The sequence below is a fragment of the Schistocerca gregaria genome, chromosome 8, assembly GCF_023897955.1.
Source record: "Schistocerca gregaria isolate iqSchGreg1 chromosome 8, iqSchGreg1.2, whole genome shotgun sequence".
NCBI classification, from domain to species: domain Eukaryota; kingdom Metazoa; phylum Arthropoda; class Insecta; order Orthoptera; family Acrididae; genus Schistocerca; species Schistocerca gregaria.
This window is the reverse complement of record NC_064927.1, coordinates 130,401,966-130,428,988: the sequence shown is the minus strand read 5'-3', so window position 1 is coordinate 130,428,988 and position 27,023 is coordinate 130,401,966. Positions and strand designations below refer to the sequence as shown.

Genomic DNA, 27,023 nt, shown 5'->3' with positions numbered 1-27,023 from the left:
CTGACTACACAAATGAGCAGCTGCTCGACCTGTGTACCCCATTCTTTTTCTCCGTAAGCGCAGTTCATTGTGCTATCTGGACCGATGGTAGGATTTTTAAAAACTCGAGTGATTCCTCCTGCTGATTGCATTCCATTTTTTACAATCAGCCCCCACAATGTTCAACAATCCCTGTCCGTCAGTGCATGAGCGCTGCGTCGTTTTTCTTCCTTCGCCTTTCCACTTCACAGTCACTTACCACGGGTCAACTTGGGCTGTTTTATAAGGATTGAAATATCCGTGATGTATTTTATACTCAGGTGACATCTCATGCCTAGTTCACTTTCGGGCTCACTGAGTTCTGATCAACCCATTCTGCTGTCACTGGATCACTACTGACAAAGCAATACCCCCCCCCCTTCTCCCCCCCTTCACCACCGGCTGCTGTGGTTGAGCCGTTCTAGGTGCTTCACCACGGAACCACGCGGCTGCTACGGTCGCAGGTTCGAATCCTGCCTCAGGCATGGATGTGTGTGCTGTACTCAGGTTAGTTGGGTTTAAGTAGTTCTGGGGGATTGATGACCTCAGATGGTAAGTCCCATATCGCATAGAGCCATTTTAACCCCCTCCCATCCCCCTCCCCGTCTTTTTTCATATTGGCGGAAACGTCTAACGAAACATCTGGTGGTCAATTATGGAATACATAAGGATATACGGATCAAATAGTCTATTTCACACCTCTCATTGCCCATCACTGTTGCCATATTCTCCTCATTAATATCGCCTACCATTTTCATCATCAAACCAGTAATGCTACCTGCATTAGTCTGTCGTCGACCTCGCTATGCCCTGATTTCTCGCTTTCGCAGCCTGTAGAATATTCTACTGCACCTATTGTTATTATTATTATTATTATTATTATTATTATTATTATTACTATTAATATTACTGTTATTAGAAATAGAAACAGTAGTAGTAGAAGCTATATACGCTACTATTATTGGATATTTCCTAGTCAGAATTACTGCTCAAAATAACTTTAGTCTTACGCGAATCTGGTGCAATTCGTCTTTTCACTTAAATCTTTACGTCATATTATTACTCGCTAGGACAAATAGACAAACAAAAAAGACACACCACGAAGGAGTTACGCAAATTGGTCACAAATTGATATTAATGCAGGTATTGACTAAAAATGTAGAACTGTAAATTTTGATGACCGGTTCATGGATGTGTGACACTGCAGCGCAATTTCACGGAGCAGTTGGCACGGATATTTAAGGGAGGACATGTCGAATTTCATTCCCTGGATTCAGTTGGACGGTAACTATACCTCGCAGATAGTCTCGTTGACAGTAAACGCAGATGTCAGTATATGAAAGAAAGCGTGTAGCTGGGCTTAAAGAAGCCTGTTGGAGTAATCGTCGAATCGCTTGATATTTGCGCAGGACCGATGGTAGTCTTCGACGATGTTGGCAGGACTTGCTGAACCATGGCCGAACACAGCGTCAAGAAGAAGGCGATCAACTTAGAGTGATGGCAGAATGTGAGGGTCGAGCAAGCGACAGAGAGTTATCCAGGGTCAGGGATTCATCAGTATCGTCGATCAGACGTGGTGCTTCAGTGACCACAAGGACCATTAATAAGCGGAAGAAGGGGGCAGAGCTCATGGAACTCCTTTCCCTGACTGCCATCGACCTCTGACACAAAAAAGCATGTTTACTTTGATACTCAGGTGACATCTCATGCCTAGTTCATTTTCTGGCTCACTGAGCTCTCCAACCCATTCTGCAGTTACTGTATCTTTACTGACAACACTACCCCGCCCCCCATCCCCCGGCCGCCTCCTTTTATTTTTTATACTGGCAAAGATGCCTCACAAAGCATCTGGTGGTCAATTACAGAACACCTAGGAAGTAGAATCGTCCCACTTCGAACCGAGTCCCGATGACTAGCAAAGACGTATATGGAGACACACCTGACTTTTGCCCGCCACGCGGACCGACAACCAGGAATGATGGTCTGGGGTGTCCTTTCATTTCATAGCAGGACCCCTTTGACTGTCATCCGTAGCACACTACACGCTCCGTTTTGTTGCCCTTCATGGCAATCTTGCGTGGGCTTACCTTTCGGCAAGATAATGTCCGCTCGCACACGTCGAGAGTTTCTACTGCCTGTCTTCGTGCTTGCCTAACGTTATCTTGGCCAGTAATGTGTTCAGGGGCCTCCAACCACCTCAGAACACGGACGATCTGACGCGCCAGTTGAAGCTGGGAAGATATTTCTCAAGAGGATATCTAACAACTCTATCAATCAATGCTAACCCGTATACCAGCTCGCGTAAGGGCCAGAGGTGGACCAACACGTTTTTGACTTGCTCAATTTGTGAAGCTCTTTCTCTTGAATAAATCATCCAGCTTCTCGGAAATTATAATCATATGTTTGTCTCTACATATACGTAAAATCTAGCTATTTCCGTCTCATATGGATAATTCCTTCTGTAGCACCGGTGTCCTTGTCTTAGAGTGTATTAATAGAATTATCAATATCATTTCATCTAACTCTACCGCAAAAAGTTTTGCATGTCTTTGACCTTGGTCCGATCTACGAGAGAGTCTGCAGTCGTTACTCCTGTATGTTAATCAGGTTTTACTCAAACTCTTTTATTCATTCTTAAAGTAAAAGAGAGACTACTACAATTAAAATTAAAACATTTGTATTTCAACAGATGTTATGCTTCACAAATCTTCTGACTGGTCTGTGTCACACCCAACATCCACAGTTATATGTTGTTGGATACATTGAAACCTCGAACTATCCGTATAGTTTTTACTCTCGTCAGGTACCACGTTTTTATCCTCCTGTCCCTTCTTCTTGCCAGTGTTCTCCGTATACTTATTTTTTCGCCTCATTCTTAGCAGCCCACCTAATTTTCACCATTCTTATAAAGCGCTATATCTTACACGTTTTGCCCGTATCTCGTGGTCGTGCGGTAGCGTTCTCGCCTCCCGCGTCCGGGTTTCCGGGTTCGATTCCCGGCAGGGTCAGGGAGTTTCTCTGCCTCGTGATGGCTGGGTGTTGTGTGTTGTCCTTAGGTTAGTTAGGTTTAAGTAGTTCTAAGTTCTATGGGACTGATCACCATAGATGTTAAGTCCCATAGTGCTCAGAGCCATTTCAACTATTTTCTTACACGTTTCGATTCTCTCTCCATACCATCCTGTGCGTGAAGAGTATATTCTCAGAAGCTTTTTCCTCGAGTTACAGTTATTTCTGATACAAATAGACCTCTTTGATTGAGGCCATTTCATAAAATTTCAGAAACAAATTTAAAAAATGGCTCTTGGCACTATGGGACTTAACTTCTGAGGTCATCACTCCCCTAGAAATTAGATCTACTTAAACCTAACTAACCTAAGGACATCACACACATCCATACCAGAGGCAAGATTCGAACCTGCGAACAGTAGCGGTCGCGCGGTTCCAGAGTGTAGCGCCTAAAACCGCTCGGTCACACCTGCCAGCCGAATTTCAATTTTTTTTAAATCAAGTCGGTTGTAGAAGGGGTATACATGCTACTTCTGACACAATACATGATATTTCTTATCGATAAGCAGAAAACCTTTCGTTAGACATAACGACAGCCTAAGTCGTCGGAAAACCAGAACGTGACACTAACCTGATAGCAGACATTGCATCGCAACACCGAGAGCCGCATCTTGCCATATGCTTCGCGCGCGGTACAAAACAGTTCCAGGTAAGCATAAATATAGAGCAATGGCGAGCAGTACACGCGTGCTCATATGTCACGCCCATGTGCGTGCTGCAACTGTGCATGCGAGCCCGTAAGCGGTAATTACTGCGCTGTTGACAAGAGGCAGCCGGCCTGTGTGAGTCACGGAAGCGTAAACACTATCACGAAACCATAAAGCCGCATGTTATGCGCATAAACTCTCCCCAGCCAGCGTGTGTCGTCGCGTAATTTAGCAGCACCCTATGACACACTAAACTAAGAGCGGTTCACCTACACACGGTGGACAAACTCTTGGAAAAACATAAAATACAACACATTACCAAGCATAATACATTTCAGGGAAGCCGCTGACATTCGAAACACTTTCCAGTCGTCTCGGAATGGGTAAATGCAGGCCCTGTGTGGTTTTAAAGGGTCACTATATCATTCTTACTGCAAAGTATTAGCAACTTCAGGTATGAGGAGGTGGATAGTGATCGTGACCCCTCTCTCCATAGTAGACCCCAAAGGATAAACAACATTGAGATCTGCTGACTGCTGTGGCCACCCCCGACATGGGAGACCAACCACGACCGAACTCCCTCCTTGATTCACTGTCAGGACGTGAATCCGATCGTCAGTTGGAAACAGTGTGAAACAAAATTCATCTAACGAAATTTATTTGTTCGATTGCCGCACTGGCCAGGTTTTATGGCCGCGGCACCACATTTTGCTGTTAAGGACATTTGCATCACTTCAAAGTGATTTTGTAACTCCAGCTTTCCCTGCATTTTCCTGCTTACGGAGTTCTCTCCGTATTGTTGTGACAGCGTTTGCCAATGAGACATTCACTTCTGCAGCGGCCTTTGTAGCTTTCGTCCCCTTATTTTTCATCACAATCCTCTTCAATGACCGTCCGTTACTATCACTCATAAACGCTTTCGTCCAAGTTGTGACATCCCTTTATGAGACATAAATCTACGATACGGTGCCTCTTGAAACACGAAACACTAGAGCTACCTTGGTTACGGATGCACTCACCATAAGATCACTAATAATCTGTCTACGTTAGAACGCACTGAGGTGGAACATAATGCAATCGTAACTGCATATAATACTGTTCCATCCGCGACTGACACTTTCAACGTATTGAGGGCATTGTACAGGAGCCGTTCAATGGGCAAATACAGCGTGAAACTTGCATGTTGAAAAATGCATTTCTCGCAATGGTTCCATGTTTCTGTCCAACCCGTTTACATCTAAATCGATTCTCCGAAAGCACCCTTTCGGTATGTGTGCGGAGAGTATTCTGTATTGCATTATTACTTCCCCTTCCCTATTGCAGTCCCGAATGGTGGAAGAGAAGAACAATTTTTGATAAACCTCCGTAAGACCTTCAGCCTCGTAATCTGTCGTCCATATTATTTTCGCAAGATATACTCAGAAGGAAGCAACATACTGGTTAAATATCGTACCAAAACTGACTTACGAAATAGTAAAAGTAAGTCACATGATAATGATCAACGCCTCTCTGGTAAGAACTGTCAACGGAATTGGTTAAACCTCTTAAGGATACTTTCACGACCACTAAATCAACGTTACAAAGCGCTCTGCTCTTCTTTGTATTTTCTGCTCGATGACCTTGGGTCCCAGACTGATGAGTAATATTCCAGTATGGGTCAAACGAGGTTTCTTCAAGCTACCTCCTTTGTGGGTTGATTACGCTTGTTGATAACGTGTATGAACCGAAACAGGTAGATATCAGAGCGGTTCTAGGCGCTAAAGTCTAGTGTCGCAGGGTCGAATCCTGCCTCGGGCATGGATGTGTGTGATGTCCTGAGGTTTACGCAGTTCTACGTTCTAGGGGACTGATGACCTCAGCAGTTAAGTCCCATAGTGCTCAGAGCCATTTGAACCATTTTTTTAGGCAGTTATCACAATAAAGCCGACTGACTAGATCCAGAACATCCCTACTGACGTGGACTATACTTACCCATGCCTTAAGACCATATTGTAGGTTTTCGTAGGAACATCTATTATAATTCCCTGAAAATAAGGAAAATCATAGGAATGAGATGTTTTCCTGAATAAAAAAAAAAGAAAATCTGTGTAACAGGTTGAGCTGCGATTCTGTTTCGCGACAATTGCGTCATTATGCTTTAATGTGCTTACCTGTTAATTGCAATACCTACGTGCGGAAAACAAATTTGAAATTATATCTAAGGAAGATGACTATATAATGGAAACAGGACTCCTTCCTTTAGAGAAGCTGTGAGACAATTTTCCCCCGCTTTTGAATGATACTCTTTATTATTTTTTTACTGAAGTCTCCTTCAACGTTTTTCTGTAATACGACTTTTGAAAGGCTTCTGTTCTGTTCTTGTTTGCACTGTTAATCGTCCACTTTTCACTTCCATACAAGGCAACATTCCATACAAGAAGCTCCAGCAGAGACTCCCTGTTATCTGAGTTTATATTCGATGTAACAAATTCAGAAACGCTTTTCTTCCTGTTGCCATTCTGAATTTTATATGCTTCCGACTTCTGATTCGTCAGTTATTTTGCTGCCCAAATAACGGTCCTCCTCAACTGTTCTTAGTATCTCATTTCTGAACCAAATTTTATCAGCATCGCCCGATTTGGTTTGAGTGCATTACATTACAGTTGCTTCATATTTAGTAGCTGGCATGTTATTAAATTTATAAGGAACCCAAACTCTTCTTCCCCGAGATAAGCTTGTTCAGTTTTTACAGTGTTCTGTTAATAATTTGTGTAAATATTTTTCATTGTAGCGTGACTGTAGCGTCACTGCCAGATTTCCCTAGGATCACAGAAATGCTCAGGTATGTGATCAAAAGTATCCGTACCTCACAAAAACACACGCTTCTCGTATTAGGTCCATTTTGCTGCCACCTACTGCCAAGCACTCCATATCACCGACCTCAGTAGTCATTAGACATCGTTAGAGCAGAATGGGGCGCTCCGCGGACCTCACGGACTTTGAACAGTTGATGAATGTCACTTGTGTCATACTTCTGTACGTAAGATTTCCACCTAAACATCCCTAGGTCCACTGTTTCCGACGTTATAGTGAAGTGGAAATGTAAAGAGACACGTACAGCACAAAAGCGTACAGACCGTCCTCGGGTGTTGACTGACAGAGGCCGTCAACAGTTCAAGAGGATCGTAATGTGTAATAGGCAGACATCTATCCGGACCATCACACAAGAATTCCAAACTGCATCAGGATCCACTAAAAGTACTATGACAGTTGGGCGGGAGGTGAGAAAACTTGGATTTCATGCTGGAGCGGCTGGTCGTAAGCCACACATAACCCTGATAAATGCCAAACGACGCCTCGCTTGGTGTAAGGAGTGTAAGCATTGGACGATTGAACAGTGGAAAAACGTTGTGTGGAGTGCCAAATTACGGTACACAACGTCAGGATCCGCTGTTACGGTGTAGGTATGGCGAATGCCCGTTGAATGTCATCTGCCAGCGTATGGGTTTTGCACACCTTGTTGTTATGTGTGACACAGTTACAGCACTGGCCTACATTGATGTTTTAAGCACCTTCTTGCTTCCTACTGTTGAAGACCAATTCGAGGAGGGCGATTGTATCTTGCAACAAGATCGAACACCTGTTCGGTAATTCACGGCCTGTGGCGGAGTGGTTAGACAATAACATCCCTGTAATGGGCTGGCCTGCACAGAGTCCTGACCTGAATCCTACAGAACACCTTTCGGATGTTTTGGAACACCGACGTCGTTCCAGGCCTCACCGACTGACATCGATGCCTCTCCTCAGTGCAGCACTCCGTGAAGAAAGGGCTGACATTCCCCAAGAAACCTTCCAGCACCTAATTGAACTTATGCCTGCGAGAGTGGAAGTTGTCATCAAGGCTAAGGGTGGGTCAACACCATACTGAATTCCAGCACTACCGATGGAGGGTGCCACGAATTTATAAGTAATTTTCAGCCAGGTGTCCGGATACTTTTGATCATATAGTGCATTGTCTACTCGAGAGATCTTGTTTCGACTTGGGATTTACAGTGCTCTGCGAAATTCTCACCGTGTGTACTGCCCCATCTCTTCACCTACTTTCTCTTCTCTTTTTCTAATATTCCCCTAAAGTTTTTTTTTTAAATTACAAACTATAAGGTACGTTCCGTTTTGATCTACATTATATTTCTCTCCTCATTCGTGGTGCCGTTTTGGCTCATACTACATTCTCAGGTACGTAGTACTTTGATCTAACCTTAGGTGGCAGGAAATTCACTGCAAGTGTAATCCCTGCACAGTTCAAACATTTTTCCCAATGCTGTCTTTACGTGAGTGGACAACAAGTAGTGTTATCATGAAGGACAGCGATGCAAGACGTGGTTTCAGAGGAACGACGTTGAAATCACTAAATCCAAGCGACTGGTGGCAGTTTGTGGTCAGTGGGCGCCGACACTAAAGACACTCTCATAACACGACTACTCTCGACTCCAGACGAGTCAAAAAATCTGTCATCTCTGAAATGGGGTTCCAGGTACTGCCACTCAGACCATTTTCTCCCGATTTTGCTTTTTCCGTTTACCACGTAGTTGGGGCTATGAAGAGACCTCTCCGCGGTCGTCATTTCGCAGACTTTCTGGGACTGCGAGCAACTGTCCTATTAGTGCGATAGCCTCCAGGAAAGCGGAGCCTACAGAAGTTAATGACGCGAAATCAAGAGGATACGGTGGTTTGTATCGACACCTGGAATATCATTTCAGCGATGGCACCCGTAACTTTCCGACTCGTATGGGGACGAGCTTTGTTATATTGCAACAGCGCTTTTTGTAGCTATGGATACGGTTCCACAGAACGCCGCCGACCGCCTGTGAATACCCATAGTGGTTACATAGCTTCCCAGAGAAATGATAGCATCCAGTACTGTCCTTGATGATCACAGTCCATGTTGTCCGCTCACGTATTGACACCGTTTGGGTAAATAGGCTGCACTGTGCAGGAATTACTGTGGTGTCACCGCCAGACACCACACTTGCTAGTAGTAGCCTGTAAATCGGCCGCGGTCCGGTAGTATACGTCGGACCCACGTGTCGCCACTATCAGTGATTGCAGACCGAGCGTCGCCATACGGCAGGTTTAGTCTAGAGAGTTACTTCCTAGCACTCGCCCCAGTTGTACAGCCGACTTTGCTAGCGATGGGTCACTGTCTACATACGCTCTCATTTGCAGAGACGACAGTTTAGCTTAGCCTTCAGCTACGTCATTTGCTACGACCTAGCAAGGCGCCATGATAAGTTACTATGAATGTATTCTGAACAGATAATCTTGTGAATCATGTACGGTCAAGAGCGACGTTCATCATTAAGGGATTAAAGTTAGGTATCAAACTAATTACGTCCGCTTTCTGAATTCTAATTCCTTGTCATGTCCCAGACCTCACGTCAGTATAGTTCTTCACTCCTCACGCCAGCCTGCCTGAACTAAAACACGTGCATTTCGGCCTTCATTCGTAACACGGCTCTTCTGCCAACAAAACAATTACGAAACAGCTCAAATACAAATGTCAATTCATTATAAATGAGGTAATACAAATATTTATGTATTTATTTATACATGTTTAGTAGCTCTGAGAGACGTGAATAAATACAAGCATAAGAACAATAAAATTTTAGAATTAGAAACTGAACAATTTAACTTGGTAAAGCCACCTGTTCAGTTTGTTCTCTTCAGTTGTTCCGTTTCATTAGAAAATGTTAAATGCCTATAAAACTAAGATAGAAGTAAATTTAGTTACTAGCCCAGAACAGACAATGGTGCACTAATAAGCAACATTGAAAAACAAATGAGAAAGATAATGGTGCTTAAATAAAATTTTAAAAACGACGTCCAACTGGCTTCAACGACAAGTTATATATTTACACCCGCGTGCGCAAGCCAGCTAAGTAATATTGGTAAGTTACAAACTACGTTCACAGTCAATAAATCTGAAAATTTGCAACGTGGAGTTCAAAAATGGCTCTGAGCACTATGGGACTCAACTGCTGCCGTCATTAGTCCCCTAGAACTTAGAACTACTTAAACCTAACTAACCTAAGGACATCACACACATCCATGCCCGAGGCAGGATTCGAACCTGCGACCGTAGCAGGCTCACGGTTCCGGACTACGCGCCTAGAACCGCGAGACCACCCCGGCCGGCTGCAACGTGGAGTGAGGTCATTAGCAATATACATGACTTGGCGTGAAATTCCACCAATATATATTTACTCGTAAATAAAATTTGAAGCAGACCAGCCTCTAGGCTTAAATTAACACAGAAAAGTGAACTTGCCTATATGCTTATAGACATTGCGGGAACTACTCGTAATAACCGTAAGTTGTCAAGAGACCAGAGCGGTAGCAGAAAGGAATATGCGTGGAGCACACTCAGGATTATCGTTGAGACTATTCGTAAACGCTTGTGTGTCAACACTGGGGTTAACTGATGCTTAAAACACACTATACAAGTACCCCAGCCCACAGCAGGTAACTCTAGATAACTTCACGTAACGTCAGGACATTAAGTGCTCATCAGTTAAGTCCATATCAGACATCCAGTACTCCTGGCCAGTAATGTCTACAGAAACAGCAGACACAATAACAAGGCCGTCTCCACCAGATTCGAGCGTCACATTTCATTGTAATTGGTAGATTAGCAACGTAGGCTTTCCCTCAGGGGACTACTCAGTTGTAATGTAAATCTCCCACATACCCGCTAGGAACTGCTGTTGGATGACCATCCTCCCCTCTTTGGTGAGCGTAACAACTGAGGCAGAGCTATTCCGGGACGGCAAACAGCGCACGTGCCCCTGGCGTGACTAACCGGACCGCTGCTTAGCTATAGTCAAAGAGGCTGAATCGCGCTTTCGATTACATTCTGCAGCCATGCACGGCTCAGATTACACTCCCTCTCCACATCGGGACTCCCCTCTCCCCTTCCCTCTCCACCCATCCCCAACTCTTTCCTCTTGTTACCGTTAGCCTTCCCACGTACCGAGCTTCTCCTCACCTCCATAGTTTTCCTGCATAACATGCCCCTGCCTTTACTACCCACACCCCTCATCGCTATGTAGCATATACTGTCCTCCCAAAATCATCCTATCCAAGCTCACGTCCTTCAGATTTCAAGTGAAAATATGGTGCTTCAGTGCTTATTCATCGAAGAATTTCGCTATTCTTTGATGAGTTTTTAAGTAGTACATATTTCCGTGTCCGTATTTCATTTTCATCTTAAAAATAAAAACAGTCCTAACGTACACTCTCATCTTTGTTATATTTTTGAAAATGCTATTGGCTGAAGAGTGGGATATTCTACCGAAGACTGTCAATACCCTGCCACATGAAACGAGGGGAATGAAACAACAATAACGAAAATGAATCACATTACACTTCTACTGATCATCCAGCCACCTAAGGTTAAACAAAAGTACAGTGCGGCCTGCATAAACCTGAATTATTTTACTTGGTCATAATATTTGAACCAATAATGTGAATTTTGCGATCTTGGAAGATGATCACTGTACTCGTTTCACCATACTTGGTGATGTTCTGTGAAGTGTATCCTCGGAAATGTTCCGCATTTCGTGTGCAACGGTCTCACGGCGTTCTGCAGCTGGCCGTGGTCTGTTCTCGTACGCTCGGCTTTTGGGATACCTCCACAAGAAAAAATCTTCGGGGTTAGGTCAGGTGACCGGGGGCCACAAATTTTTTTGGGATTATTCGGTCACCAAATGAACTGGTTCCTAACTGCACGAAAGCGTTCAGACTTGCGAAATGTCGCTCCATCTCGTTAGAAATAACCTACAGTAAGTTTGACGTCATCCAGCTGCTCCACAAATGAACTGTGACGGCCATATAAACTGTAGTATCTACAGTCGTCTGAAAGAAAAGGGGGTCAAGAATCCTGCAAACTAACGCCGCGCACCACACTCCAACATTTTCAACAAGCGTGAATGATGAAATGCTTTACATCAGCCAAGTATCTGCTGGTTTGTGTGGTGATGTAATGTGAACCATGCCTCTATCGTAAAGCAAGTTATAGAGAGAATGTCTGGACGTTGAGCAAGACACCCTTGAAACACTCGACAGTGACGCATGTTTTTCTCATGATATCTTTCTTGTAATTCGTGCATCACGTGAACCCGACATCGTGACACTGTCGATTTCTTCACAACTCTCTGACATGTGCCTAACGAAAAGCCTGTCTTCTGACTCAATGGACGCAACCACTTCCTTGGAAAGCTCTACAAGCATCTTCGATCATGATCAGCAACCTCTGCACTCAGTGATGGCCTGTGTTTACCACTATCACTGTTTACTTCACCAGTTGTCTCCAGCTTCCTTCCACCTACAAAATGTTTGCCTTTGCTGGAATCTCACGCACACTGAATTCTATCCGGTATGCCCTTTGTGTTGTAACCAATGAGTCTGTCTTCCTAGACGTTATCATAATACGTTATTTCGAAGTGTGCACTGCAAGTTTCTGCCAGTTGAAGACTGGGAACGAATCACTATTTTGCTCGTTTTTGTCACGCGGCCCAAATTCACAGACATCACAAACCACGACAAACGAGGTTACGATTGAACTAATAGTAGTCAAGCAAGCGCGGCACGAAACCTGACAAAGGACCTTGTGCACTGAAATGACAATCAACTTGCTAACAACGGGTGGTACTTCTGCTTATCTTACAGATACTGAGACTATTACAACAACTTCCTCGTTTCTACGAGCTTTCGGAGGGATATTATGACACACTGAAGTAGCTGAGGTTTATGTACACCGAAGAGCCATAGAAACTGGTACATCTGCTTTATATCGTGTAGAGACCCCGCGAGTACGCAGAAGTGCCGCAACACGACGTTTCATGGACTCGACTAATGTCTGAAGTAGTGCTGGAGGGGACTGACACCACCAATCCTGCAGGGCTGTCCAGAGTACTAGGGGATGCAGATCTCGTCTGAAAAGCACGTTGCAAGGCAACCCAAATATGCTCAACAGTTTCCATGGCTGGGGAGTTTGGTGGCCAGCGCAAGTGTTTAAACTTAGAAGAGTGTTCCTGGAGACACTCTGTAGCTGTTCTAGACGTCTGGACTGTCATATAGTCCTGCAGGAATTGCGCAAGTACGTCGGAATGCACACCGGGCTTGAATGGATACAGGTGGTCAGACAGGATGCTTACATTCGTGTCACCTGACAGAGTCTTATCTAGTATCAGGGCTCCCACATCACTCCAAATGCACACGCCCCACAGCATTATAGAACCTCTAACAGCTTGAATAGTCTCCTGCTTACGTGCAGGGTCCATAGACTCATGAGGTTGTCTCCATACGTCCATCATCTGGATAAAATGTTAAACGAGACTCGTCCGACCAGGCAACATGTTTCCAGTCATCAACAATCCAATATCGGTGTTGACGGGCCCAGGCGAGGCGTAAAGCTTTGTGCCGTGCAGTCATCAATGTAGATGATTTTTCGTTGAATGGTTCGCTCACTGACACTTGTTGATGGCCAGCATTGAAATCTGCAGCAATTTGCAGAAGGGTTGCACTTCTGCCACGCCGAACCATTCTCTTTATTCATCGGTGGCCCCGTTCTTGCAGGATCTTTTCTCCGTCCGAGCCTATGTAGGAGATTTTATGTTTTACCGGATTCCTGATAGTCACGGAACATTCGTGAAATGCTCGTACGCGAAAATCCGCACCTCATTGCTACCTCGGATATGGTGTGTTCCATGGCTTGTTCGCCGACTGTAACACTTAAATCTTGACAACCTGCCATTGTAATAGTAGTAACTGATCTAACAACTGCGCTAGCCTTTTGTTGCCTTATATATGCTTTGCCGACCGCAGCGCTTTCTTCTGCCTGTTTACATACCTCTTTATTTGAATACGCATGCCCCTTCATCACACTCTACCACATACTTGCAACTTTAAATTACATTTTAGTAGGAGTCCACAGCCTCACAGTCTGAACGTGTTCCAAGGGGGCCGGCTGGGGGACACCGTTGGCGTTCAAGTCTGCCAGTATTTGTTCTACTCTTCAGTTCCTGTGTATTCTTTCGTGTGAAATTATGCTTGTTTTAACAGTTATTACCTTTTTTATGATGGTAGAAGAAGATTTATAAGAACTAATTACAGTAAAGAAAAACGGCATTACTTGAAACGAAATAAGGAAATCAGACCCAGGTGAATCCAGAAGCGTCGTGACTCAAATGGCAGTTTGGCATGGAGTAATTCCGACCTGCTGTAGTAACGTAGCGGAACTTTCTGAAATAAAACAAAAACGCCAAAAAACAATCAAGAAGTACAAGTGTGGCTGCTTATCCTAGGACATCCGGCGGATGCCTCTCAGGAGAGGATAGCCAGAACCTTACCCTACCTTTTCGCTACCAATACCTTACAGGGACCCTTTGCGAGTTCACTACTGTCTCAAGTCACTCCGAAACCTCAACAGTTCATTTATCCTGTGTCTAAATCAAATATTTAGTTCTTTTTATCAAGAATAGTTACGAATTTGTGATTTTCTCTGTCAGGACGTATGTCTTCGGATGTTAAATCTCTTTATGGAAGTGGAAATAAAGTCCCATGCTTCTTGACAGAGCATAGTGGAACGATGCAGGAGACCCGCACCGCCGCACAAGGCGAAGTCTGAATGGATGTGGTTTGCCGTTGCCTTCTCAGACCGTAATGGCGATGAATAATAATGATGAAGTTATCTTGGGGCAGGTGAAAAATCGCTGATCCCGTCGGGGAATCGACTCCAGTACCCCACGCTCAGGAATCGAGAACGCTAGTGCGAGACCACGAGCGGCGAACAAATCTCTTTACAATACATAATGTAGTCATGTCCTATGAGATAGGAATAAAACTTAAAAAAAGTTACAATGCTTCAATTTATCCAATTATTTTTTACTGCCAAGGCTGGATAGTCTCCGAATGATGTATTTAGGCGTATAAACAATTGCCCAACATCGTCTCTTCGCATGTTGATTGGATGAACTCATTGCATCCTTTTTCTTTTTTTTTCTTTTTTTTTCCTTCGGTCTCCTCAGCAAAACCATCCATGGCAGTAATTCGTAGCGATCTATTCGTAATTTTACGTCGCGATTTAGGAAAGCGTGTATGAGTGTAAACATCTGACGTTTTGCTACTCTCGCCCAAGCTAGCGCGCCATTTGCACGGCAGCAATGTGAAACAGCCTATCCGACAGCCTTGCATTCCGCGCCATTCCCCAGGCAGCCGAGTAAGTGTTGAACGACTCTAAGATACGTGCTGCAGAATGACCCAAGGTAGAAATTGACCGTTTGCACAGATAATGAAAAGAATACAGCCTACTTGGACCATGTTTTCATTCAATGGTAAGTCGAATGTCAGACCGTGAACGATGGACAAAAATAAAGCGTAAATCAATGAGAAATGCCCATCGTAACATATGACAGAAAGGAAAAAAAAACAAACCATTGCCTCTGTTTATGCCGCTTACCCTCACCTTTTTTCTATTTCAAAGAGATTTAACAAATTTCTGTAAGAGATACACCGACAGGTGAGTGGGGCTTCCCAGCAATAACATGAACACCGCTGCTGGCTGGCTGGGGAACTGTGTGGTGGGGCCGAGTGGTTGAGGGCACGTCGTTTGAGAGGGCTGCAGGGTCGGCGTGGCTCTGGAGGCGGGGGCGGGCGAGGGAGCTGCTTTGGGCCGCCCACGAATAGGCGCCGGCGTCCCAGTAGGGCAGGCTGTGTGTAACGGCGCTGGCGGTCCGCGCCGCCGGCCACGCTTTGAAGGGCGCACGCGTAAAATCGGCCGGCGAGGCGGAGGCGCGCGCTTTTAGGGCTGCGCGCCCTTTGCAAGGGCCGCCCCGTTCGGCTGGAAGAGATACGCGTGCTCGAAACGCCACTCACGTCCTGCCTCTGCCGCCGACATTCACACAGCGGCCGTAGGCCCGACACTGATACGTGTCTCGAACGGCGAGCTGAGAATGCCGTGGGCGTCTCCGCCCGAGATGGAAACAACTTTCCTCATTCCTGCTTCCTCTGCTGCAAAGTTTCTCTTCTCTTTTCCGAACCATCAGGTGAAAGAAAGCCATTCTGCATCACAGTTTGGAGTACTGTTCAAGTTCCGAGAGTGTATGTCCTCAGGAAAGTCAACTAATACATTGCTTCCTCCTAAGCATTTCTAGCAAAATGGCTGTGAAGATAAAATTATAGAGCTTCGAACCCACGTGGAGACTTATCACTGACCGTTCTTCCCGCAAACCATTACCGACTGGAACAGGAAAAGGTGGACGTGACAGTGCTACACAAAGTACCCTCCGCCACACACGATAAAGTGACTTGCGGAGTAGAGAGGTAGGTGTAGATTAGTTATGAAGAAATCCACTGACGATTAAGTGATTACAATGAAAGATTTTACTAGCAGATGTCCCCGTTGCTAGTGGGTCTTGCAGACTTTACTGTCGTTAATTCATCATCCGCAACAAAAGAGGGTTGTCCTTAAGACTCTCATCGACAGAGACCAAAGAATTTGTACACCAGAATACTTACAAAGCACATGAAACAGGCTTTGCAGAACGGAAAGAGTATAAACAATTCTGGAACCAAATAACAGCAGGGCGAAGAAGAAAGACAAAAAAGCACCAAAGAATGACTTTCTCTCCCTTTTAATAATATAATAACTGATCAGATTAAAGAATCATAACATCAGATATGTTTTAGAACGAGATTGAATACATATCCATCCCTCATATACATAAATGACAATTGCCCCTTTCTGTCGGTATGCAGCGTATACAAAATTCTACGTATTTTTAAGTTCTACATGAAGAGTAAAAAATGGAACATGTATACACGCTCAAATGTTAAGATTGGGCAAGTAAAAAATCTGCTTTAAGAGAGTAAGGTGGAACCTGTACGCAAGAGATCGCTGATTGTTTTGAGACTAATTAACATTTGAAAAAAAAAAAAAACAAGGTTGAACACAACGAACGTCCTCTCTACTCCGTCCTCTCTATTACTACAGATTACATCAACCTGTACCTAATTTTACTTTTCATACCCAATGTGTGAGGCCACTGATTGTCTTCTCCATGATACAAAAAACGTAATTTGTTTTGTGGAGCGTTACACAACTGCGAAAAAAATGTCGTTGCAAAACGACCCCAATGGGACAAATTCAAAAAAATTAAGCAAACAGTAACATGAAAGATACTTTTATTAAAGCAAATAGAAGAATGTAGAATTCATCTTCAATACCGTACCACGTTTCTAGGCCTATCTCGGCCGAACAGTGCCTGGAGAACGTTACCTTACATGACGTGTCGTGCCAACACGGAACTACGAAGGCGGTGGTGTTCGTAGTACAGTTCATGCCGTCTTAAAGGCTAGGGGCGGACAAACCGCACATTAGTGTCCACTAATAGATGTCTGGATAGTCTTCATCACATAGTGTATATACTCAGTGCTCCGAAGTGGGCAGTAGTTAACTCGAATACGGCTTATTTACACGGCGACAATTTGCGTTAGTCACTCGTCACTACTCACCTTGGGATGTCTCCGATCTTGGGCGCTCGGCCGCGTCGGCAACCCTCAAACCATCTGCCGCCTGTAACAAAGGAAATCGTCACAGGACTGTACAATGTCGGTACTAAAACTAAATTTTTTAAAACGAACGGTCCTCCATTTGACTATATAGACGATTTATTCTACTCTAATATCATGATTTCGGCCTTTCGCCGCTTTCAAGTATCACAACGTTGGCCGTGATCAGGCTTCTATGAAGGAAGTCATCGTGGAAGTATATTAATTTTTATTACAATAATAATGCAGGTTTCGATGAGGACTTCGTTTATAGTAATCTGATCAAGGCCAAAATTGTGGTACTTAAGAAAGGCATAAGGCCGAAATCATGGAAGTACAGCAGAATAATTGATCTGCACAGTCAACTGGAGGAAGTTTCATTTAAAACGTATGACATGACAGTGGTCCCAAACCATGGTAAAATTATAAAAACTACAGTCTACACTAGCAAAGCCTTGTTTGCAGACGCCAGCCCACCATAACGTACTACCTTCGTCTTGTTATGTGCGCAATTCGTTTGGATTTACTGAGATCAAAACTAATTCCCTCTACGTTCTGATTAACCACCTGCATAGAGCCTCCCTATGCGGTGTTGACCACCGTTCCTACAGTATTCCCGCTTTGGCACTAAGGCATTCGATAGATTCGAGTACAGTAAGGGAGTCCTGTAGCCAAAAGGAGACAATGAATCAGTCATTATCGAGATCTGTCACGCCACATAAAATAAACTTTGCAAACGACGCAGAAAACTGTGACTACGTAGGCTTTCCTAGCGTAATAAGTATTAAAAGTCTCTTCGGGTTTGCTGCCGGATCCTAAAATCAACTTGACTCGATATTTCGGCGATCCTACTGGTCGCCATCTTAAGTAGAATGCTGCATCTGCTGATGAGTCCCTCTGAGAACTGACGCCAGGTGGGAAATCGACGTCTTATATAGGCCACCGTTCAGTACACGGCGCATGCACCGCCCATCACAGTTTCTGCCCTCCAAGACAGGGAGGTGGCGCCGCCTTTAGTAAAAAACTGCTGGCAACGATATATCGCACTCAGGGGCGCATCGAAGAACGTTCAAGTTTGATGCGAGATGATACATGATTCCACGTCTTGCTAAGAGGAAACCCATTGTCTCTGTTGATTAAATTATCCGCCAACCTAAATTCAATCGCCTCTTTATAGACACTGTTCCAAAAACCGGAAATTTTGGCAACTACCACAGTTTCATCCAATTTCATACCGTGTCCCTCGTTTAAGCAGTCTTTTGCTACTGCCGATTTTTCGGCTGTCGTAGCCTGCGATGTTCCACACACCACGCACAGTTCATTATAGGTGTGTGGAACATCCATTATTTAACTGATATTTGAGAACGTGAGCATTTAGCATCTTCCAGCGAAGAAGTCCTTCACGGTTTACAACTCCCAAGAAATTCCCCTTCTATCTTGATGGTGCGAATCTTCGTGATTACTGAGGCGTTCCATTTCCCTTTCGGTGTTTATGGTGAAAGTTAATGGTTCGTTTTGAATATATCTTGAATGTCGACGAAGTCCGTTCAGTGAAGTGTAATACGTACATGTCACTGAAGGTTGATATCGACACCACCTAGACACCCATTTTCTTTCGCCCTTCTGACGCCCACGGTGGGTCATTAGCACCTAATATTATTCCTGTCGTAATTGTTAACATAACATTTCTAAATGAGTCTTACTAAAGACTGAACTTGTGAACTCGACTTCAAGGGGTTCCTTATTAATGTCAAATATGTAACACATTAACTCATGTTTGAAATTATCAGGAGTCTGAAGCTGTTTCAAACATGGGAGTACGCTTCTTTAAGGAACTAGTGTTTACTGGTGTCTGTCTAGTGCTAACATCTACCGAGAAACTTTCAGAACTTGGAGAAAATTTCTACAGACCATAGAGCGGCGTGTGGTGTAGCTGGCTTCTGTTACACGAAAATCATATCAAAACACCATCTTCTCTGTGATTTCATATTATTCACAGACACTGTTCTGTAACAGTACTACACTCCTCAGTAACTCTGCTGGTTTGTTCACAGTTTGTATGTATTGTGACTTTTATGCTCAAGGAAGCTTCATAGGATATATGAAACACATGCGTGTGATTTATCAAATACATCTTGAAATTTTATGTTGAAAATTTGTGTGCGATGTATCATCTTTTAACTGTCACAAGAGTAAATTTCTCTTATTAGGAGAGAGTATTGTACTATGGAACACTTGCCGGACTTTCGCCTCTAGAAACCTGTGTGATAGAGGTTTAACATATTTTCTTATTGCATTTTGAAAAGATAGAATTCGCTTTATGTATGCTGCAGTATTTTTCCGAAATTACAAAAATTACTGGGAAAATGTTATGATTTTTCGAATGGGAAACACTGTTCCTACGTACAATATGGGTATCTACCTAGGAACAAAAAATGTTTTCAACGCGTATAGAATGGAGCGGAGAGTAAAACTTGTACCGAGGAATCGGATCCGATTGTCCTGCTTACGAGGAAGGTGCGTTAGCCAATAAACCACCCTTCTACAGACAACTGCACAGATTAACCTGGCACGTCGCCCTCCTCGATTCAAATTCTCACTGCTGCCGCAGTCTACTTTCAAATCCTTGCAGATTTGCCAGGCTCTCCATGTTCTGGAACAGGACGTCAGAACCTAACCAAAAAGGGGGGGGGGGGGTTCAGCCTCACACCCCCAGGTGCTGGTACTTATACAAATGAAATAATACAATTTCAGAGACTTTACTGCTGTCATACATATATTATTTTATGTATATAGACTGGAATGGCGAATGAAAATTTGTACTAACAGGAAATTTAAAGTATACTGGGTTGGTTGTGAGAATTTGGATTGATGAGGGAGGCGTGGCAAGGTAATCCGTTCATTTGTATGAACCACTGTGCTAAGGTAACTTAGTGGCTTACGCTCCTGCCTATTAAACAGGAGACCAGGGTTCTTTTCCCTGCCTTGCTGAACATTCTCACTCCCGACTTTAGTCCATATACGTAAAATCATATCTATATGAAACCTGTAAAACCTCTGAAATTGTGCCATTTCATTTGTAATCTCCTTAAAAGCGTTGCACTAAAGAAGACCTCTTCAACATTGTGTTTAATAATATATGCGTTACATTACTATTCTACTATACACCAGTAATCAATGGGCAAAATGAAATTAAGAATGTGTATTATCAAAAAGCATTTACAAGTCAAAAACATACTGAAGCAGGAACCACTGGCAACGAAGAGAGACTTCCATTTTCAAGAATGAGAATACTGTCAACACAAAAAAGAAACTCAGTCCATTTTCAAATGTCCCACGTTCTATGGTAAACGATCTCCCTTTTCAAAGTACAATACGGTGTACGACTGATGAAGTTGTGTATTAATCGTCCGCAAGTTAGGAAAACAGTTTTATAAACATGCACAGTTGACTCAGCATAAAATTCTGAAACTAAAAACTTAGTAATATCTCCCAAACAGCATACATATATAAAATTTGAAAAGTACAGTATATTTAGTATATATAAAAGTACAATATATACAGTGTAGATAAAAGTACGAAGCATTTAGATATATAGAACTCCTAATATTTACAACGCTGCGCAAGCCACAACCTCATATCTCTAAACAAGAAAAACCCTAAAAAATAGCAGAAAGTGGTTTTGGCGATCTCTAGTGTGCGTTTCTTCACGTGATTGTAAAATCGATCACTATATTGAAATACCGAGAAGGAAACATTAAATGTTTCTTTTTAAACTATGCTCCAGGTGCAACACTCGCTCCGTCTGATTTGTTTCACATTTTCTGTACTCTCCATTCTGAAAAAAGACACTCTACAAACAAAAATTTAATTTTAAAGCCCTAGGTTCACAGGAAAATATGGACTTAATAAGGTTGATTCGACACGTAAGTCCCACCCCACCCAATTTCAAAATCGGACATTTTAAAACTTTTTTAATGAAAGTGCGCTATTGCTCACAGCGTAAGAAAGTTTTTGACTTTTAATTTTTTCAGATACATGTAAAATCTATTTTTATTTCCAACTGAGTTGACGTAGGTCACGAAGCACCCAGAAATTTTCAAAACACTGAAGCAGAACAAGAAAAACTGAATGCTGAAGGAGGATCGCTGCCACAGACTCAAAGGAAACAAAATTCCCTTAAAAAAAGATAATAGGGATAAAAATGGACATAAGAAAACTGCATTAGTTAATGGAATTTGAGGCTCAATGACCGACAAAATGAAGAAACAAACAGCAAAAAAGAAAAAGAAAAAACCGGTAGTATGCTGGAAAGCAATGCCTCCGAATCTATTATGTGAATACTCTTAAAACTTTTTGAATAACACATACGTTACTCATATTGTATAGCTTTATTCTTCATGTCTACATATTTATTTCTGAGTATGGTCACCCTGGCGACGAACACATTTCTCCAACAAGAGACCACTTCGTTGACACGTACACTGTAGAGTATTTCGTTTTGTTCACGGAGCCACAACCCCACTGTGCTTGCCCCGCTCCACAACGCAAATTCCTGTCCTCGAAGGTGTTCTATAGGTTTAGGAAACAGATGAAAAGCGGATGGGCAAAAGTCGGGACTGTACGGAGGATGATTGTCGACGGTGAATCCAAGGCGTCGGATTCGTGCAATTGTCATAGCACTCGTCTGTGGCCTGGCATTGTCACGCTGAAGGAGGAAGTGCTTCATGTGGGGGCCAACACTTCGAATTAGAAACTCGATTACAGCACGCTGTATCCAACGCATCGACATAGTTATTTTACACACTGCCACGCTACACAATACAGTTCGGAGCCCTCTAGCGGCAGAGGACTGCAAACATCTAGACATGAAGAATGAATGAGTAGAATCTTAATGACGTTTGTTTTATTTAAAACGCTTTAAGAGGTTTCGCATAAAAAATTCGGAGGCATTACTTTTCACCACACCCTAGAGAAACTGGTAGATTACAGCCCGTGCCTTCAGTTCTGCCTCACATGCAGTCAAGGACGGACTTGAAGATAAACAGTTCACCTTGGTATTGATTTTCAGTACTGATGCAAGCTTCCAGTTATCTGGAAAGATTAATCGCCTCACTGTGAGACTGTGGGGCACGGAAAACCTCCATGAAATTGTGGTGTGTGAAGGAGTTCCACCGAAAGCTAATGTTTTCTGTCGCAGATGGAACTGTATGAGGAGCTTATCTTCTATGAAAAACCGAAGGGTATCTCTTACTTTGATATGTTGCAGTTGTGGTCGTTTCCTTAACTTACTACTGATTCGGCGAATTTTATCTTCCAACAAGACGGGGCGCCCCCTATTAAGACCTTCGATATTCATCGCTACCAAAATGACTGAGTTCAGCATCGGTGGATTGGTTGAAGTAGTGAATATAATGTGGCTCTATTCCCTTGGACTCCAGTTCGCTTAACTTTTTTTCTTTAAGAGCAGATGAAGGACCGTGCTTACAAACCCTCACTGCCAAGAACATTGGAACAGCTGAGAGAACGCATCAATGTTGCTTCGACAACCATTGGTAGGATGTTTATGCATAAGGTATGGAACGAACTTCACTTCCACTTGGTAGCGGACAGAGCGTAGAGTTAAAAATGCAATTTGCTTTTCTGTTCATGCATCAATCACATGTAATACTTCGAAAACCGAACGAATCGTTTACAGCAGGTGTGCCCAAGATTTCGTCTCGCGGACCATGCCCAGGCCCAAATGACAAAAAGTGCTCACCGCATTTCCCCCGCCACCATCTACGAAAATGTGCCTTAGAAAAGAAATGTAGATGTGCTGCATAGTTTTAATGTATATTGTAATTAAAAGTGAAATTACGTTTTAGGTCGCTGAGTTAATTTGCACATGCACAGGGCCACTTTCTTCTGAAATGGCAAACAGTCTCGAAAACAGGTGTTAGAGTGATAATGTCTTCAAAACCTTTATAAAATTATCGTTGTAATTTCTACAATCCCGCAAAGAATCCTTCAAACTTCATACTTTCTTTAACGCCAGTGAGGTTATGGAATCGTCTTTCTCAGAAAGTATCCCTTCTAGCCCCGTCAAACCAGAGAGAGGTTACCTTGCAATATCTTACTCTGGGCAGAGTGCAGCAAGTCCACTTAAAATGAAAAGTCTGTAACCCACTCCGGAAGTCATAATTTTGGTGACTACACTCCTTTTTCCACCATAAAATCAACAGTAGCGAGATTTAAATCGAAAAATCGTTCCAAGCGACCCCCTTGCTGAACAATGCACTGTCCCATATTATATGAAGCCTTAATACTCTTTGTTCATTTTCGTTGAAAACTGTTGCAATTAAAATCGGCTATCTGTAACACCATTTTATTCAAGAGCTCTACGCCTGAAAATTTACCACAAAATGCTTCTTACAAAAAATCTTGAATCTCGTGTGTCAGTCGTAATTTTTAGCTTTTTCATTATGTTCTAAGAGTTTAAATTATTTCTGCATCTACTATTATGTCGTTTTGTATTAAATAAGATGTAGCGTATGTAGCGATGCATGTATGCGTCACACAGTGTAGGAGTTGTTCCATTCCATTGCGTAGAAGTTATTTTTGTTACTCTCTGGCATATCCTAAAAAATACGATAAGCAGCACTGCAGTTGTAAAAACCTGTATAAACCAAGCAGTGAGATGATATAGAGCACTGAGCGTGCATATTCCATCCAACGGCAGCAGAGTAAAGTAGGGGAATTCGCCGCTGTAAGGTGGTGCCACCAGCCTGCGAAGTACACAACCAATAATCTGTAAATGTGCTTTAAATGTTCAGCCGTAAATAATGTTCATTTCGTATTAACCTCTATATATTGTTAAGTAGATCTTAGTTTTGAAAGTATTATGAACCTTTGTAATCATGACTGTAACGAGTCATGGCTTGTGGCTTAATTTAACATCTGCAGGGACTTCCCCGCGGAAGGGTAAGGTGGGAGAAACGTTGGGACGGAAAGTTCCAGAACGGTTCTCTTTGTGAGTTGGAAGGATTGTGAAGTAGCGTGTGGTGCGATGCCCACTTACTGTACTGTGTAGTGATTAAAATAACCACAGTCATTGTTAAATGGCCTTGGATGGGTGGGAAACTATTACTACACATAATTGTACAGTATTCAGTAGCTATTTCTCAACCAAGCATAAGTGCCAGTGTTATTACGAGGACCAGTGAGAGGTCGTTGTTGCTGTGAAGGAGGCAGATACGTTGCAGCATTACTCACTCTACTGGCCAAATATTATGATGGGAACTACAAGTTGTAAGCCAGTGTGCAAAAGCTACTAAACCATCCATCAGTAGCTAAATCTCGTCAGAGGCTGCAATCCGTTGCTCTACATGACAAAAGGACTGAAGTATTTATTTCTGTGCTAAAGTTCAGTATGTTCTATTTTTCAGTCATGGACATATTGTAAAAGTCATGATTTGTCGTCCTGTTGTACAAGTTAAATGTTTAAAAGCAACAAGATTTATCACAATATGTGTATTTCAATAGATGTTTAGTGTGTCCTTTCACATACTTTGATATTTAATCAGCAACATTTTTGGATCGTAAGCTGCTTATACGTAGGTCTACGTAAAGTGTTTAAAGTTATTATTATCATAGTAAGCAAAGCACCGGTTTGGGTATAAAGTACCAGATATTTTATTACGTTGACAAGTATAATAAAATCAGCTGCAGAAGAAGACAACAAAAGTTACTGCAGACATTTTCATTACTACAAGAAATATTATTACTTTGGTGTACAGAACATACGGTTTTACTGATTTATGGCGTGTGACAAACTAAATTTATGTCACAACAAAAGTGCAGGAAAGTGTTTTTATTACGTTGCATTGAAGTACTATCAGGCCAAAAACTCTTCACGGTGAAGATAAATCAGTACAAAAACTAATTTTCAGTCAGTGGTCAGCTGTGTGCAAAGATAATGTTACAAAAATTACAAATAATACCACTATAGTAGCTATGCATCTGCAATGCTTGGCAGCATCTTTTCACTCAACATTTCTGTGACATTTTACATAAAATTATCTGAAGTTTAAAATAGATTTATTCTGTACTGACGAAAGTGTCTTCTGTTGCGGTAACGAAAGTGATACATGTGTAGGATCCATATTGTGCATATGCAGTGTAAGTCACGGGTTCTGATTTATATTGCGTGCTCTCTTCCCCCATGTTTGCTTGCCAAGTTACTGTATCGATTCCAATTATTCAAAATTAAGGACTGTGTGGTAAGAGCTTATCTCTGCAGTGCTTAGTGCGATTAGTGAAATCAACACTGAGGTCTTTATGCATGCGAGTGTCGGCCCATTGTAATTACGAATCCGATAGCCAACCACTGTCATTTACAGGCGAAAACTGATACATATAAGGAAAGAACTGTGTGGGGCATCGCGTGTCGCTTGTGTGAAATGAGAATTCTCATCCCTCTCTTCGGCAGTTCCTGTTAAATTTAAAGGATTGTGGCGATAGATCGCTAGTCTGTCTGTTTTTGTACAAACAACCACTGGGCCTGTGAACGTCGTCCATACCGATAACAAACAGCGATGGGTATACAGTGCATGCACCACGATTCTGCCAAACTCAGAGACTTTTGCCGACCACTAAATGCCACACCGCAATGCTAAGTGAAATATCGCGCTGTTCGTGTACTTCCAAGAAGAGGCGAGCAACATCCAGTGACAGGTCTCACCCTGGCCCACACACACTGAACGCGTAAAGTTTGACACACCATGGCCAGCCTTGGTTTATAGTATCCTAGCTAAGAAACCCAGTGTTACCAAGATGTATATTTATTCCAACCTTCTATTAGTCCATCTCTTCTTCCCTTCTGTCGCTGTCTATCGCTTCCTTTCCCCTCTGTTCATCTTCTCTTGACGCCTGTCTTTGACCATCTCGTCCTCTCTCCTTTCTCTATCCCCTCCCCCATCCCTATCCATTACCTCCACCCTCACTCTCTCCATCATTTCCACCACCCCATACCTCTGTCCACCTCCTCCGTCCCCCACCGTTTCTCCACATCCACCTGTCCCTCCATAAGTCCATCTCCTCCTCTCCAGGTTCCAACACTTAACTTTTTCTGTCCATTTCTTCCAGCCGCCCTTTCTGTTCATCTCTGCCTCTCTCTTCTTCGTCTTGTCTCTGTCCACCTATCCTTTCCCCTCTCTTTGTGCCTGTCCCTAATTTCTATCCATCTTCTCCTCCTATATGCACCTTTGTCCCTCTTCCCATATCTGTCCATCTTCTCGTCTTCTCTCTCCCTGTTAGCAGATCCATCCTAATAGAAGTCTGGTCGTTCTTAGAACTACAGTGTGTCTTTCCAGGCAAACTAACCTTTTCACCAATTTTGATCGGACCGTTTGGGATAAGCTATTTGCATGAGGCTTTGCCCATATATGCATATTTCAGATAGGCTATGTGTCAAACATATTTAACAAATTTAACGCGCATTTGTAAACGTATTTCATCTCTATGTCTAGCGAATTTCAAACTGCAGTTCTATTTTCATGGAGATTATGCTTATGCTTATGTTTATGCTTACGATTTCGTATCTTATAAACTATGTGCTTTGTACAGCGGTGTGATTGTGCAGGTACACCCCGTGGTATTTGTACCTACTGTCTACTGAATGAGATGTGAATGGAGTTAAAAGTAAAGAATCATTAAATTAAAACG

The 27,023-nt window shown here is 43.0% G+C and overlaps 1 protein-coding gene across 1 annotated transcript in view; it reads right to left on the bottom strand.

Annotated features, from left to right (window-relative positions):
• The window catches only part of LOC126284071 (calcium/calmodulin-dependent protein kinase kinase 1), a 1,500,861-nt gene that overhangs the window by 772,445 nt on the left and 701,393 nt on the right, over positions 1-27,023 (bottom strand). Inside the window, exon 3 of the mRNA XM_049982700.1 lies at positions 17,283-17,343. Coding sequence (XP_049838657.1) covers positions 17,283-17,343 — 61 coding nt within the window. The remainder of the gene's footprint in view (positions 1-17,282; positions 17,344-27,023) is intronic.